This window comes from Podarcis pityusensis, assembly GCF_964106645.2.
Source record: "Podarcis pityusensis genome assembly, chromosome: 3".
Classification (NCBI taxonomy): domain Eukaryota; kingdom Metazoa; phylum Chordata; class Lepidosauria; order Squamata; family Lacertidae; genus Podarcis; species Podarcis pityusensis.
This window is the reverse complement of record NC_138026.1, coordinates 12,113,945-12,129,848: the sequence shown is the minus strand read 5'-3', so window position 1 is coordinate 12,129,848 and position 15,904 is coordinate 12,113,945. Positions and strand designations below refer to the sequence as shown.

At 42.8% G+C, this 15,904-nt stretch overlaps 1 protein-coding gene and 1 long non-coding RNA gene across 5 annotated transcripts in view; one reads left to right on the top strand and one right to left on the bottom strand.

The window, feature by feature from the left end:
- The window catches only part of PLCB1 (phospholipase C beta 1), a 481,134-nt gene that overhangs the window by 186,429 nt on the left and 278,801 nt on the right, over positions 1-15,904 (bottom strand). For all 3 annotated transcript variants that reach the window (XM_080998939.1, XM_080998940.1, XM_080998941.1), the window contains 3 exons: positions 13,097-13,176; positions 7,397-7,450; positions 5,363-5,438 (listed from right to left, as the gene is read on the bottom strand). In XM_080998939.1, coding sequence (XP_080855065.1) covers positions 5,363-5,438; positions 7,397-7,450; positions 13,097-13,176 — 210 coding nt within the window. The remainder of the gene's footprint in view (positions 1-5,362; positions 5,439-7,396; positions 7,451-13,096; positions 13,177-15,904) is intronic.
- Positions 81-5,354, top strand: LOC308473664. Of its 2 annotated transcripts, XR_013984163.1 has the most exons (4): positions 81-782; positions 914-1,117; positions 1,953-2,109; positions 4,967-5,354. It is a non-coding gene; the product is annotated as an uncharacterized lncRNA (long non-coding RNA). The 2 variants fall into 2 exon arrangements; XR_013984164.1 differs by lacking the exon at positions 4,967-5,354 and having other exon boundaries at positions 1,953-2,166.

The window sequence follows — 15,904 nt, the reverse complement described above, 5'->3', positions numbered from 1 at the left end:
ATGATGATGCTACATCCCTGAAGGAGGCTGGCCACTGTGACCTCATGATGATGTTGCGTCCCTGCAATAGAGAGGCTAGCCACTGTGACCACATTATGATGCCTCCCTGTAATGGTTGGGTCTCTCCCACAGAAGCAAGACAACTCCGGCAGTAATTAACTCAGGTTTATAGCTCAAAACACAGAAATCACTCTGGAGCTAAGTCACTCAGCTTCTGCCTCCAAATTAGCTGTTGCCGAGTTTGAGTTCTGCCCCTTCCTCTTCCCACATTTAATGCCCCACTTTTGCTTCCTTTCCTGTTCACGCTTCTCAATAATTCTTGCGCGCCTATGTGTCATGGGATGGGCTATTTCTGATGGCACTCTCTCTGAGTCTGAGCTTAGTCTGTGTCTTCTCCCTTGAACTCACCCCTTCCCTCTCCTTGTTCTCGGAGGTCAGGCTTCTACTGCAACTAGGCGGCTCCTCCCTCGTTCCACATTCCTGCCTAATTATCGCCTCCTGTCTCTCCATGCTCTCCCCCTCTGTCAGTAATGGGATGCAGCTGACGCTCCCTGAATGAGAGGGGCTAGCCACTGTGACCTCATGATGATGCTGCCCCCCTGAAGATTAAAATAACTTTTGCTGCAGTCTATTGCATAGCTTCTTTAAAATGCTGCAAACAGCATAATGAAAAAGCAGGAGTTTGTTTGTTTTTTAAAAAAGTTCAATACACAAACACAGGGAGCTGGATGGTGCTTTGTTTACATTATTCTGAGTGGTCCACAACAAATAAAAAAGCCAAGGTAAATATAAATTGTGCCGATCAGATGTACAAAAGTGTTCTGTAAATCAGAAACAAGTCTATTTTGTTTAAATATTGCAGACATTGACAGAAGAAAATCACTCCCATTATTTATTCTGCTTTTTCATACAGTTGCCAAGGAAACCGGAAGTGCCTATTGAGGGGCTTGCTGTTAGTTTTCCTTTTTATTCTTTTCCTCTTCCTCCTCCTCCCTCCCCTCCCTCCTTCCCTCTCCAGAAATACTTTTCCTGCAGCTTCTCAGTTTCTGGAACAGTGATAGGAAAATCCACCAAACTCTTCTGGAAACCACTTGAATCCACCTGTCTCCATACCCAGGTTAGATTGCCACAATATGCTATATGCTGGGTTGCCAATGAAGGATGTTTAGAAACTTCAAGTGGTTCAGAATACAGCTGAAAAACCTCTAACCAACAGAAGCAGGAATGAGCACACCTCACCAGCTCTTAACAAACTCCACTGGCTAATCATTTGTTTCTCGGGACAGTTCCGAACGCTGATTTTTGATCTACACCACTCCAAACAATCTGGGATGGAGGCATCTGTCAGAGATGACATTTCTACAATTGGCAGATCCTGCACAGAGCCAGAGATTGGGCCGGATGACCTCCAAAATCTCTTGCAGCTCTATGGTTCTAGTGGAAAGACTTCCTTCTCTCATAATGAACACACCCAGCTTTAAAATCTGACTTGGGAACCCATCTCCCTTGCATCCACCCACCTGACACCTTCAGATGTGACATGGTTGGCTACAACAACAGACAGAGCCTCCTCATTGGCAGGACTCCCACTCCATATAAATTTGATGGGTTTGGGGTGCAAGGGGGAAATCGTTCACTTAGGCATTTCATGCCACTTTGTGAAACTTTTTGATTGCATTTTGCTTTGGCTTTTAACCTGCTGTGGTTGCACTTGTGTATATTTTAGTAGTTTTGTTTTCCTGTGGTGTATATTAAAAGGGGTCCACGATGCTGAGTTCACAGACATGTACTTTGGTGCCCATCAAAGTCCTCTGTCCCCTCTCTTTTAAACAGAGGGATTTTTTTTGTTTGTGTGTGTTGTTGTTGTTGTTTTAACTTGGGTGGTACTAGGCTGGTTGTGAAGCAAAGTGCAGAGATTGAACCACACCACACTCTTCCCTCACATTCCTCAGGTTCCCATGTGAGACCCTGAGGCATTCTTCAAAGGAAAAGAAAGGAAAGGAAAGGAAAAAGGAAGAGGGTGGAGCAACTGGCGGCTGCTTCCTGGTTTCCAGCTTCTGACTGGGTCTCTTCAGAAAATAAAAGGAAGAGAGGCATTGGTGCTGCCTGGTAAATTTGAGGAATGAGGGAAAGATCAGGTGTCTGTGTGGTGTTTTGTGCATTTCTTTTTTTGCAGGAAGGGTTGTGTGTGTGTGTGTGTGTGTGTGGCCTGTTCTGGAGGTTGCTGTCTGCTTTTGGGGGAGGGTTTTGCTTGTCTGTAGCCTTTCCCTGTTGCCTTTTTGGGAGGGTAGTGGGCAGATGGGGACCCCTGAGTGTCAGCAATTATTCATCTGTGAAACAGGTATTTTGTGATGCCCACAACAATCTCTTAGGTTGGGGACCTCTGATTTAAAGTAAGGTGCTAAGTGACCTCTACGGCAACAGATTAACATGGCAAGACAGAAACCTATTGAATACATTTGACAAAATAGAGTTAAATGTTCCCCTATTTAAATGTTACCCCATTTCTGTTGTTGACCTACCCCATACAATTATGTAGCTCATGGCTTAATTTCTAAATCCATTTTCCTATCTATAAAACAAAGAATTGAGTGCCCTGATTTTATTTCTTAGTTCTCACAAACGATACAACCACAATTAGCAGCTGAAAAAGCTTCTCTAGTGAGAAGCCAGTTTAAACATCAATTATATATTGCTTATTTATTACTCTCTGGTTCCCAGAGGGCAACTTCTTCTCTTCATACAGCTTATTAATTCTTCCCCCTACTTGCTCCCCTACCTTTTACAGCCGTTGATGGGGACAGCACTATCTTTTCCCTTGGACATGCACTGCTTCAAAGAGTCTATAAATGACACTGCAAAGTATGATGCTTATAAAACAACTACTTCTTAAACCATTACTGCTATATTAATTTGTTTTTCAGTGGTGAGCATAAAGTCACTAATAAGCGTAAAACCACTTCAAATATAAATTGTGGGCTTTGTGATGAAAATGGGTGCATGGTTGGTTGTGTTTATATCTTGTCTGTCTGCCAAGGCACCCAAAGGCACTTTACAATTTTTAAAAAACTAAAAGAAACACATGAGATCTGCTGAACTTACATTCTGCAGGATTAATCCAACAAACTGCTCAATTGCTCTGTGAGTTTCATAAAGCCATGTTGCCCCCCCTCCCCGTTTAGCAGTCACCATCTGTACAAAGAGACTTATGTTGGCAGGGAGTATACTCCCTGCTGCCTTTTTGCCCATGCTTCCTAGTTCCTTCCTATCCAGAAGATGGTCATGAGGGATGGAAAGTTGGCAAGCCTAAGCTTTCTCTGTGTTGGCCCCACAGCTCTGGAACTCTCTATCAGTGGCTCTCTAGAAGGCTATTATATTTGAGTCACTCTAGATTTATCAACATGATAAAGTGTAAAACAAGATAAAACTACTTCAATCCCCTGCAACTCAGAAAGTCATCAGTAAAGCACACTCTACCTATGATATTGTTATGAGGGGGGCGGTTGTGTGTGGTTAGGCTGTAATGCTTGGGGCCCCTTCTAATTCTTGGAATAGTCAGGCTAGCTTCTTGATGAGCTGATAGCCTGGGTGATGGGCCACTAAGGGAAGAAAGGAAGGGGCTCTGTGCAAGGTAGCAAATGGGTAAGCTTCCTCCTTCAATTCGCTGGTAAGCAGAAAAAGCACAAGCCTAGAGTTAAGAGTTGAGTGATGTAAGCTAGAAACTAGAAGTGGAAAAGAAGCAAGCTGAAGCCTCAGAGAGAGAGAGAGAGAGAGAAAGAGTGATGCCTGATTTCTGTTGGAATTCAAGGCTGTAGCTATGGGAGAAGCAAGACCCTCTTGTAGCATTAATTCTGTGAACCCCTGCATTGTAGGCTCAGGTTGTATATATGTGTAAATAAACCATATATCATAAAGACACCACTGTCTCCCCTGTGCCTGAACCCTGGGTAAGCTCCTGGAACCCCACAAATTGTGCAGCACTCGGAGATTGAAGTGGCATGCAAAAATATAAAACTTTATTCCCATGATACCCAGGATAAAACTGAACATCCCAGCCCAAAATGTTGTTGATATAATTGGCCCCACAAAGGTCTTCATGGCCTTCTCAAGACTATCTCCTCCATCCTTCACTTCCCTGTAGAGAACTCCAAGGTCAGCCCTCTGGTCTAGGGATGCACACTCTTCCTGCATCCCATAGCCTCCCTCCTGCTGCACTTCCTGCAGTGCTGAACCAGGGATGTGTGGTGAGAGGCATGTGGTCCATCAGGTTCAGGAGATTGTACCTGTGAGGGTCTGGGCTCTGGCCCTACAGGCGCTGATGGTCTGGGTGGTTCTTTAAGGATTCAGGTGCAATGACTCCCCTTTCTGGCACACCTGCAACCTCTGACTCCATGTTCTGACCCAGAAATTAAGACACGTAAGCCCAATGACTGCAATGTCCACATCACTGATTTTCATTTGCCTGACCACTTTTACACCAAAGGGTCTAATGAGGCTATGGATAGCTAACTGGATTTCTGTTGTTTCAAAATCACTTGGCAATGTTTCAAAAATGCTCTGAATGTCAACATTGTGGAAACTTGCTAATATTCAAGAGAGTGCCTCTTGTTGCATGATATGTATATTTTGATTTCCTGAGTGGGATGCAGCTTCAGGGTAAGCTGGCTCTGCACCAGCAATATATATCCAATTTAAATGAAAAGGCTTCCCTGAAGAACATAACATTTTTGTACTGAAACATGTGGTGCTTTACACCAAGCTAAAAAAAATAATAATGTTCTTTTCTCCACGTTTTCCAGCTAGGAAGTAAATTCAAAGGAGAATATTCAGATACATATTCATACTTCTCGTTTTGCATCAACCTAAGTTTGCTTATGGGAGCATGTCCCATTGAAAACAGAAAGTCTTTTGAGTGAGCACGTTTAGGATTGCACAGCTGTAGCAACTCCCTCTTGTGTCTCAACAGAAGAAGTCTTTTCAGCTGCTTTGTGGAAGCTTCAAAAAGGAGGACTTCCCGTCTTGTTTAGGCACATGACATGATATTCAAGCTCGCTGAATACATTTCCCTGGGATATCTAATTCTCTTGCCAATGTTTTGACATCTTTTGTAACCTAAGATTGTTCAGTGTAATGGCAGCCAGTATCTAGCAAGAGCATGCGAGCTGGACACACAGAGGAAGGGAAAGATCTGCCAAGTCATTTCTGAATGCTGGAGTGGCCGTCATGTACCAAGGGGCCCAAATACAAGCCAGCTGACATTTGAAAAGTCAGTGCTAAATCTGACAGCGGATTGGTCGGATGGCACAACAGTGGAGAACAAGCCAACACTTCATATCAGAACTGGGGAGGTTTTATTGCTTACCCTGGCAGATGGAAGACTACAGGCTTCCAGTGCAGTCTCAACGCGCTTTCTGTCTGAGGAGAACAAGCGATAAATGCTGCAAAGTAGAAAAGAAACAAAAGGAGTAAATATCTGCACTGCCTGTCCACCCCCAGTCCTGAGTATTGCCCTATAAAGCTCTAACATCAGCTGAAATGCCCAATAAAGGATATATTTAATAACTGTAACTTTGCATCTTGAAAGAGATGTCTTTCAGGTAAATTTAAGGCACGGGACTGAAATTCTGATTGAAACATTTCACCCATTTTTAGTTTTGTTTATCTATATTATCTTTGAAAAGATGTCTGAGACCAAACTCCGACTTTTGGAAAAGTTGGTTTCAGAATAATGAAACCAACACAATCAGGGACATTTGAGAGTTTTCTCACTAATGCTCCAAAACTACCCCTCTTTTTTGTTGTTGTTGTAAAAACAGGTAAAAACAAAGGGACTTTCAGATACATAACACCCAAAAGAATTAGAGACTATCATTACTGCAGCACAGACGTGATCCATTTCATTTTAATGGGCCTGTGTTGGATAATATTAATAAGAACAACAATCTATGGCCTTTTAAACTTTGTGTGTGGAGTGTTTTTGTTTGTTATTGTGGGGTTTTTTTGTGCTTTTGTAAACTGCTCTGTGATCTTCAGATGAAAAGTGGAATAGAAATTTTTAATGATGATGGTGGTGGTCTGGTTTCAGGAAGGTTGAAGAGCTGCCTTCTCCCATGTGAAACAGCCTAATTGCTGAGGCTTCTCTCAATACAATCTGCTCAGCGGCATGTGGATTTCTGACTGAATATCATGGTGAATTCCACAAGCCTCTTCTCTGTCAAGTAATTTAGGACCAATTTAAACACAGCCCCAAGTTGACCATTAAGGATATGTTTGACAGGGACAACTTCAGACAACTTCAGCTCGCTCGTATGAATCTGTAGCACCAAGCACCTTTATGTCAGATTCAGACCTTACAATTTTAGATGTGCACACATCTTTTTAAAAAACCCTAGCTTTGTACATGTAACACACAATAAATGTTCGTCACCCTGGGTCCCTTTGGGAGGAAGGATGGGGTAGAAATGTATTGATGACGACGACAATAATGATGGAAGAGGCACTTGGAGCATGTTCACCCAGGAACTTCCTGCACATTCAGATCAGCACTTATGTCCTTCCAGATAAGTGGTGTTGAGCTAGAGAACACATCTCATGCCCCATCTCCAGTAATGTTTGCAGAGCATACTGTGTCGTTGCAAACTTTATCAGCCACTTGGATGCAAACCTAGAGAATTATTAGGTTGGCAATGGCCAAACAAAATTCATATACAGTGGTACCTTGGTTTACAACCATAATCTGTTCCAGAGGTCCGTCTGTAAACCCAAACAGGTTGTAACCCAAGGCGCGCTTTTGCTAATGGGGCCTCCAAATTTTTTTTGTTCATAATCCAAAATAAATTGGTTGTAATCCCAAAAAAAGGTTGCAAACCGGGACACGCACTTCTGGGTTTGATGTGTTTGTAATCCAAAATGTATGCAAACCAAGACATATGCAAACCAAGGTACCATTTGTATAGGATGCAAAAGTAACCCAGAACACCTTTCCATTCCAGATAGTTAACCCCTGAATCAGAGACTTTGCATTCCTGGAGGTGACCAAACTGTGCCTGGGCTTTACCCCTTCAGACTACAGGTGGCTGACATGACTGAACGTGTCTCCATGCAAACATTTTCCCAACAGGCAGAAGTTTAGCCTTCTTCCTGATATGCTAGATTGTTTGTTTTCTTTATTTCAGGAAAGGGGGATTTATTTTGTGTGGAGAAACATCCACCTTCAATGGTATAGCCTTCACACACTTTAACCACGGCAACAAGAAGATCTGTATCAGAGTGAGGGCACTGTAGAATGAATTATCATAGCTTGCTTCTGTTTTTAAATGCCACACAGGGTAATAAGTTCAAGCCAGTCTATCAAATATAATGGCATGAAAAGCTTCTACAAAAGAGCACAACTTACTTCTTCAAAGGGATCCGCCCCTCCGTAGTGACTTGCAATTTAAGTTTGGTATATCTAGAAAGAAAGAAAAAGTGCTTATATATATATAAATCATTACAACCACAGAAGTAGAACTCTGCTTTGTTTTCCACAGCGCTGACCACAAAATAACCCTGAACTTTGTTCTTTTGTAGAAGAAAATTATAATCTCCCAAGCCTTTCTATTTCCAAGAAAAGCTTAATGTCTTGAAACCTCAAGCAAGTTTATCTTTATTTACAAAGACATCTCTAAGTACAGATTTTGAGAGCGATCTAAAGTCCCTTGAGGAAGCTAAATCAAAGATGGACCTTTGCCAAAAAGAACTTGTTTTATAGTATTTTTTCAAATTATACACAGAGCACATTTAAGACTAATGGCTCAGAATGAGGCATGAGGATGAACGCTTTGCAGGTCTTCTAGCTCTCTGTGGCAAAATTTTGCTGGAGTGAGTCACCAGCTGGTGGCTCATTTTCTCAGTCACATCGGAGCTACTTATCTGTGATCAGCTCCCATGCAGTTGGAAGAATGCAGTTGGCAGGGGCCAACCATATGGGAATTGGTATTGTGGTGTGTGTGTGTGTGTGTGTGTGTGTGTGCGCGCACGCACGCATACAGATTCTTGGGAAAGATCCATGCCATTAGCTCCCACTCTCATAGTTTGGTCATCAGTGGTGATGTTGTTGTTGTTTAGTCGTTTAGTCATGTCCGACTCTTTGTGACCCCATGGACCAGAGCACACCAGGCACTCCTGTCTTCCACTGCCTCCCGCAGTTTGGTCAAACTCATGCTGGTAGCTTTGAGAACACTATCCAACCATCTCGTCCTCTGCCGTCCCCTTCTCCTTGTGCCCTCCATCTTTCCCAACATTAGGGTCTTTTCCAGGGAGTCTTCTCTTCTCATGAGGTGGCCAAAGTATTGGAGCCTCAGCTTCACGATCTGTCCTTCCAGTGAGCACTCAGGGCTGATTTCCTTGAGAATGGATAGGTTTGATCTTCTTGCAGTCCATGGGATTCTCAAGAGTCTCCTCCAAAACCATAATTCAAAAGCATCAATTCTTCGGCGATCAGCCTTCTTTATGGTCTAGCTCTCACTTCCATACATCACTACTGGGAAAACCATAGCTTTTACTATATGGACCTTTGTTGGCAAGGTGATGTCTCTGCTTTTTAAGATGGTAAGTAGTTCATCAGTGGTAAGTAGTTCCAATATGCATCTCATATAACACCAATGTGGACAGTATAGATTAGGCAGGGAATGACGGAGAGCTGTAGGCATGTATTAAGTGCACACATGCTTCCTGGAATGCAAGACGTTGCCAACACTTCATTATCACAAGGGTCTCATGTGACCAGCTGCTGCGGCTATATGCCTTTTGCACGTGAGATATCCCCATTAATGGCTTATCATCTAAGCCTTTTGATTGTGTGTATCTGACCTCCAAAGCAAGACTATATATGTGGTGTTAATGTCACCTCCAATTCCTATGACAGAAGCAGGGCCAGTCCAAGAGATTTTGGCACCTGAGGCAAACCACAAAATGCCCCACACCGTGGAAGAAGGGGTGAGTGAAAGAGCCACATCTGGAACAAGGGGAAAAGAAAGAACTACAATGGGAGAACAAGGGGGGACGGATCAAATCAACCTAACCTGACGGTTGAAGTGGGAATCAAAGGAGGGAAAGGGGGCCACTCTGAATCCTACCAGGTGGGTGCAGACCCCAGGAGACCCCAGAGGGAAGCCCCCACCATTTCCTCCCTAGGGATGGGAGGAGACCAGCAGTGCATCCTATTCGCCGAGAGGCTGCTATAGAGGCAGCATTGGGTGGGTGGGGGGCTGCTGGGGAGGTAGTGGCAGCAGCAACAGCAGGTGATGCATTACTTGGGAGGCTGAATCTGCTGCCTCTGTAGATACTGTTGCCCGAGGCCGTCGCCTCAACTTGCCTCATGGGTGGACCGGCTCTGGACAAAAGATGCCAACATCTTCAGGAGGAATTAGTGGCTCCGTGATAGAACTTTGCATGCCAAAGGTCCCAGGATCAATCCTGGGCTTATGCAGGGAGGACTGGGAGAGACCCCTGCCTGAAATCCTAGACAGCTACTGCTGGTCTGGGTACACAGTCCTGAACTGCATGGACCAGGGGCCTGACTTGGGATACTTGTTCTATGGAGAATCTATATAACAGCCCGTTCCTAATACTTTCCATCATGCACTAAAGCAAGCTGCCATGGTTTGGAGGAACGTCGGGGATAAGAAGGGCCCAATATCTTTTTTTGCACTTGACTACCTCTCAGTCCAGGCTGTTTTAGGAGTGGGGAAAAGAGGGGGGCAATCAGCCAATGGTGCAAACAGGATTAGAAGCTGTGCATCCTTACTGGATGTGAAGTCCCTAACCTCAAGCTCCCAGAAGAACAAAACTCCCTTACACATCATATGCAGACTGGAGAGAGTGGGCCAGAGACCAAATAAAACTTGTCCTTTTTTTGGGCAGCGAATGCTGCGACTAATCCAAGTCAAACCATCAAGCAGTTTGACAGACACTTAGCAACAGGGACACCTAGATTTTCCTAGTGAACGTATAGGCTCGATTGCCACCTCTTCTGCTCTTTGTTTTGCTAGGATAGTCTGCAACCGCTCTTATTGTCCAGTAGATTTTTCACAAAGCATTATCTGCACTATGAGAAGTAAGCATTTGGAACCTGGTGGTGGATTTGGCACAAAAAGTGGTCAGAGAAAGGGTTAAAACACACACACACACTTTTCTCTGTTGACTTCCTTTCAGCTTCTGCCCACCTCACAGGTAAGGCGTCAATATAATATACCGTATTTTTTGCTCTATAAGACTCACTTTTTCCCTCCTAAAAAGTAAGGGGAAATGTGTGTGCGTCTTATGGAGTGAATGCAGGCTGCACGGCTATCACAGAAGCCAGAACAGCAAGAGGGATTGCTGCTTTCACTGTGCAGTGATCCCTCTTGCTGTTTTGGCTTCTGAGATTCAGAATATTTTTTTTTCTTGTTTTCCTCCTCCAAAAACTAGGTGCGTCTTGTGGTCTGGTGCTTCTTATAGAGCGAAAAATACGGCAATTGTGTGTAACATGTAGTTTAACGGCTAGTTTTCAATATAATTCAGCCCTTCTCTGAGCACAACAAATCAGCATTATGACTTTGGATAAACTTGGATTTATTTAGGCATTTCCTTTTAAGGTGGAGGGGGGAAAGCACTACTATTTTTGTCCCAGGATATTCTCATCAACACCCTTTGTACTTTTGTTCCAAAGCACTCTGAATCAACACATTGCACCTACAAACGTCAGATAAATAGATTTACAGTTTTCCTCCACTGAGCAAAAGCACATGGGCCATTAAGAAGGGGAAGTGGAAATCTTGTATCGCTTTATTGTTTAACTAATAATAGATAGCACAGTGAAAATGCCAAAGGAGATCAGTCTGCAACTCTTTTATAGCACCAGATGGCAGTGCCAAGGTCTTAGGGTGTGCCTTCTGCACGCAGCAGGAAGACTGCAATGACTCTTACGTCTACCACATTGCCTGCACACATGAAAATTTATCTGCATAGAGATCTGGTCCCTGTCATTCATGCTGTTGTGACTGCCAGATTTGAATTCTATAGCACAGGCCACTTCCATCCATGCTGACCATTATAAGAACCTTGTAACATTAAGAACTGGGTTCTCAGGTGAGAACTACCTGTACACCTTTGTCACTAGCCCTCACTTACCGCTCAGAAATGTATGCCATATATACGTTTCCTGACAACACCTAAGTACGAAAGAGCAGTTTTGCTGGCACGTTTTATCATTTTACCAACCAAGATTTTAGAAGGTAGATCTGTGAAAAGATAGGTTCTGCTCTTGTGGGAAAAACTCTCTCATGTGTTCTTCTATTGTAGATTTTTATCAAGGACTTAGAAAACACACAAGTTATCCCCTTATGAGGCAGCTTGCTGGTTGATCCTTAGAGACCCTTTTGAGTATCTTCCTTGAGAGGTCTAATAAATCCGTGACATGACATGAATATATCTGCATGTTGTAGTATCTCTCAGCCCTGCTGTGATGGTTTGTTCCTAACTTGTGACCTTTAATAATTATTAATTGGTTCTACTGAGGTGGCAATTTTGTATTACTTCATATTTTAAACTTAGTTTAATAGTCAGTCAACTGTACTAAATGCTTGATTGTTTTCCTCTTCAGCTCCTTTTTTTCTTTTCGTGTTACTCCAAACTATATTCCTGAAGGTCCTCCCCTTTTTTGCCAAAAGAACCAGAATCAAAGAACAAGGTGCCTGTGATCACATTTTGAGCCTAGGAATTCGCTTTCAATACAAGATTTGAACTCAATTCACAACATTTTAGCACAAAAGTCCCCTCCTGGGTAGCTTTCTTCATTTCCACAGTGTAGGTGGGAAAAGTCCATTTGCTGTTGCAACAGATAATTGGATGTCAGAAAACTGTTGCTGATCTACTAAAAACCTCCCAGAGATCTTCCAGCAGATCCTGATCTACCTTGTGCTCACCTATGGTTAAAAGAAACAAGCCAGGATTGTTAACTAGAATTTGAAGCTAGCTTGTTTTCCTAACGCATCATTAAAGACTAACCACCATTTATCCAGATTTGGGCAACAAGTAACTGTGGTTAGCTGAAAATAGAAATAAATGGTTCAAATTCCTTCCTCACAGCTGTGCTGGAGGAGAGAAAGATGAGAGCATCAACCTGAGGCTTGTTGCTCTTTGTGCATGTGACCATTTTGTTGAAAACAAAAGCCAAAGAGCATTTTGTGCCGACACTTGAATTGAAGAACACCTAAAATGGAGCCAAGAGGCTTTCTTCTCACCCCACAAAGCCCTTGCTAATTTATTCACTGATACACCCTGAAAAGAAAGTAATTTGCTTTCATGAAATTACGTTAGCACCTGGCATGAAACAGAAAGCTCAGTTTAGTCATGGATGGAAAATAGATAACCTGTTTAAATGCAAATACGGTAACTTTCGCTTGCAGATCTCCACAAAATGGTTGCTGCGTTACTCGGATGCAATCCTCAACAAAGCATGTCCAAACACAGTTGAGCACCACAAACTTGGTGGAGTCATTGACAGGAAACAAGTGCGAATTTAAACCAAAATAAAGCCACGGCAGTCTCTTTTTTCTTAGCGCTATCTAGAAAGGGTTCAAATAAAAATTTCTCGTCTTGCTTTCAGCTTCAGGGGCCTACCTCTAGCTGAGACAGCAGAGATATGTTTGGTTGCTCCACTCCAGACTGCAAAATGGGACTTATTGGATGCCCCATCATGCTAAAATGTTTTTAAAAAAGCTTTGCATATTAAAAAACAACAACCTTGCGTGTCGGGGAAAAAGACAGACCAGCACCTTTCTCCCTAATACACTAGCTTTTTAGATGACAGGGATGATCACGATGAGGATGATTTTCACACAGAAGAATGTTCCATCATGCGAGCTCCAACAGCTATCTGAAGTGGTACGGGGATAACATGTTTATCACCTGGGAGAGAACTGGGCCAGTGGGAAAGAGGAAAAGGAATGTTTATAGAGCAGCTGCCTGCGATTGCAGAAAACAATTGGTAGCAATCATTCTCACAAAGAAAAAGGAAGCTGACACACAACGAAGAGTAGCAACATCCTCCACAGCTCAGTGCTTTGTCACTTACGCTTTTTCCAGAAAAGCTTCCCTTGACATGTTCTGTGCCAGCAGGTTTGACGCCAGACTGAAGATTTCCTCCGACCATTCCTAAACAGACAGAGAGGAATTGCCACTTATGTTCAATTTATTTTTATTTTTGTTAATTTGCAAATTGAATTTCTAACCCCCCCCCCCTTCACCCAAAGATCATGAGGCTGTTTACAATAGCAAGCACAGGACAGAGGAGCAATCCATCCGGACTTGAGTTCCAAGAAAACTGACAATAGGGCATACATACCTGATAGCCAAACCCCCTTTTCAAGGTGAAAAATTGCAGGATGCTGTCCCTGGGGAGGCTGGTGCCTTCATTACATCCCTTTAGCCCCCAGGCAGAAACATTCCACTTCTCCCAAACCCTTGGCTATTTAACAATCTACAGCCTTTTTTTTTTTTTTTTTAAATGATATTTATTAAGATTTTCAAAGATACAGAAAGTAAAGATTAAAATACATTCAAAGCCTTATTTTCATAGATCCACTTTCCGGGACTCCCCCCTTCCCCCACCCCTACCATATTCCCCTTTCATATTGTTGGCTCCACAAGCTCTCAGTTCTAATTAAAACTTAATTTGTTTAAACCATTATTCGAATTTAAAATTTATACACTCCTCATCAATACCCTTAATAAAAAACAAAAGTTCTCTCCCCAGGGCCCACCCCATTTTCATTCCACAATTTCCCTTTTTTTAAAAAAAATAAGGACACCCTACACAATAGAAATATAAGAAATAAGAAATAAAAAGTATAATAGGTGAAAAAGAGCCAGTTCAGAAAAAAAAAAAGTTGACAAGCCTTTGGATTTTAGTTCTCCCCCCCCTGTCCCCGGTTTAATTTCCCCCTGACCACCAAACCATGTTATCTGCCTGGAATTCTTAAAGTCCATAAATCACCTATTTCCCCCAACTCCTTGCTGGCTTTTTCTTTTTATAGTTATTTTTTAAGACATTTAACTTCAAATCTTTAATAAAACTCCCCCCATTGTTCTTTCCAAGTTGTAGTCCAATTTCCTCTTGTTCCGCTGCTGAAACGTTCTAATTCAGAAGTTTAGTAACTCTGCAGGGATTATTGTTATTCAGGAACAAAAACTTGCGTTCAGTCCCTTCCTTTCTTCAATAGAAAATTCTATTGTCTCCTTTAGCTGAACACCCTGTAGACAAAATATTATTTCCGTTTTGCAGCTTTCCCAGAAGATAACCAGTCCTGTAAAATTCCAATGGTATTTTTCCACTTACGACCATCTTTGTAATGTCCCGAAACTCCTCTAGGGGGATTGTTGTAACTTTGTTTTCTCTAGTCCAAAAGTCCGATTGTTATCCATGTTTTCGCCATTTTGTATCCAAGTTTTAACGGGTTATAGCAAATTGTAACAAATTTAACCAGCAAAGTTCTCATAATAAGATCCTCTCTGCTTTCCGACTTTGACAGCTACTTTGACAGCTGTCAAAATCTCCGACTCTTTTCACCAGGCTCTCTCTTCAATCACCCCGGTTCCCAGGGGGGGGGGGGTCACGTTTCCCTTCTCCCTCAATTCTTCCTCCAGCACAGTTCTTGTAGTTCCCCATCGTGGAATTCTTAGTTTTTATCAGCAATACAAATCTTTTTGGACCTTGGTTTCCACCATCCTTGTTTTGGAAGGTTTACAGTAGGGAGGGGGACTGACTTCCTTTTTGGATCCCCCCCCCCCCCCGCTCGTGTCCAATCCGAAAAAAAAATTTTTTTTTTTCTCCTTTTGAACCCGGTTTCCAAATTACTCACGGGTTGTTGTTAAGAAGTCCGAATTTTCAATAGAAGAAGTCAGCGCTCTCCGCCAAATGGCATGCGGCTTCGCTCGGCAGGGATAGCAGAGGACTCAAAGCACCACGCTTCTCCCCGGCACCCGATCCGTAGCCTTTAAAAAGGCTCCTTCACGAGTCGGGAGGGCGCTAGCGGTGCCAGCCGAGTCTCCATGTCCACGGCCTCCGTGGCCGTGGTTTTTAAGGGTCCCCGCATCGCCGGTGCGGTAGGACCCAGCCCCTGCCGAGCAGGCTCCCTCCGGAGCTCGGAGGGAGTCCGCCATTCGGCGATGGCGCCAACCCGGAAGTCCAACAATCTACAGCCTTTTGAACTGTACATGCAGGGGTAATGTTTTTATTTGTTACTATGGCATGCGCCCTTGTGTTTTTATATTGAAAACTGCCCTGTGATCCTCATATGAAGGGTGGTATAGAAAGTTAGTCAATTAATCAATAATAAAAATCACTCAGGCCAGTAGAAAGGTGTTCAGAACAGGCATCAACAGATACAGATTTACTTATAGATTATGTGAATGGGCAAGGAGGTAATGTTGGTTGACGCTGCTGTGGCTCAGAAAACCAAAGTTTCAGCAACAATTATAATTAGTATTTATACAGTATTTTTGTATGTCCAGAATGCTTCACATACATTATCATAGAACCTTTGGAACAACGCTGTAAGGAGGGTTCAGTATTATCCCATTATTGTAAACGGAAGCAGTAGAGGTAGTATTAGGACTACCTTGTGAGACCATGGCAGAGACAACATCTTAATTGAGGACTTCCTAATACATAACTCTTGGTCACTACAGTGTGCTAGATCTCTTTCAACATGATTATTTTTCTGCTAAACAACTAAGCTGAAACTGCCCTCAAACTTGTTCTGGAATGAGCGAAATGATAACTTTTTTATACATAAAATACAACACACTTATTTCCATTAGAACTTCTTTGTGCAGAATGAACTAGATGTATTTCAGTATGGATTTTAAATGTACCTAAAGC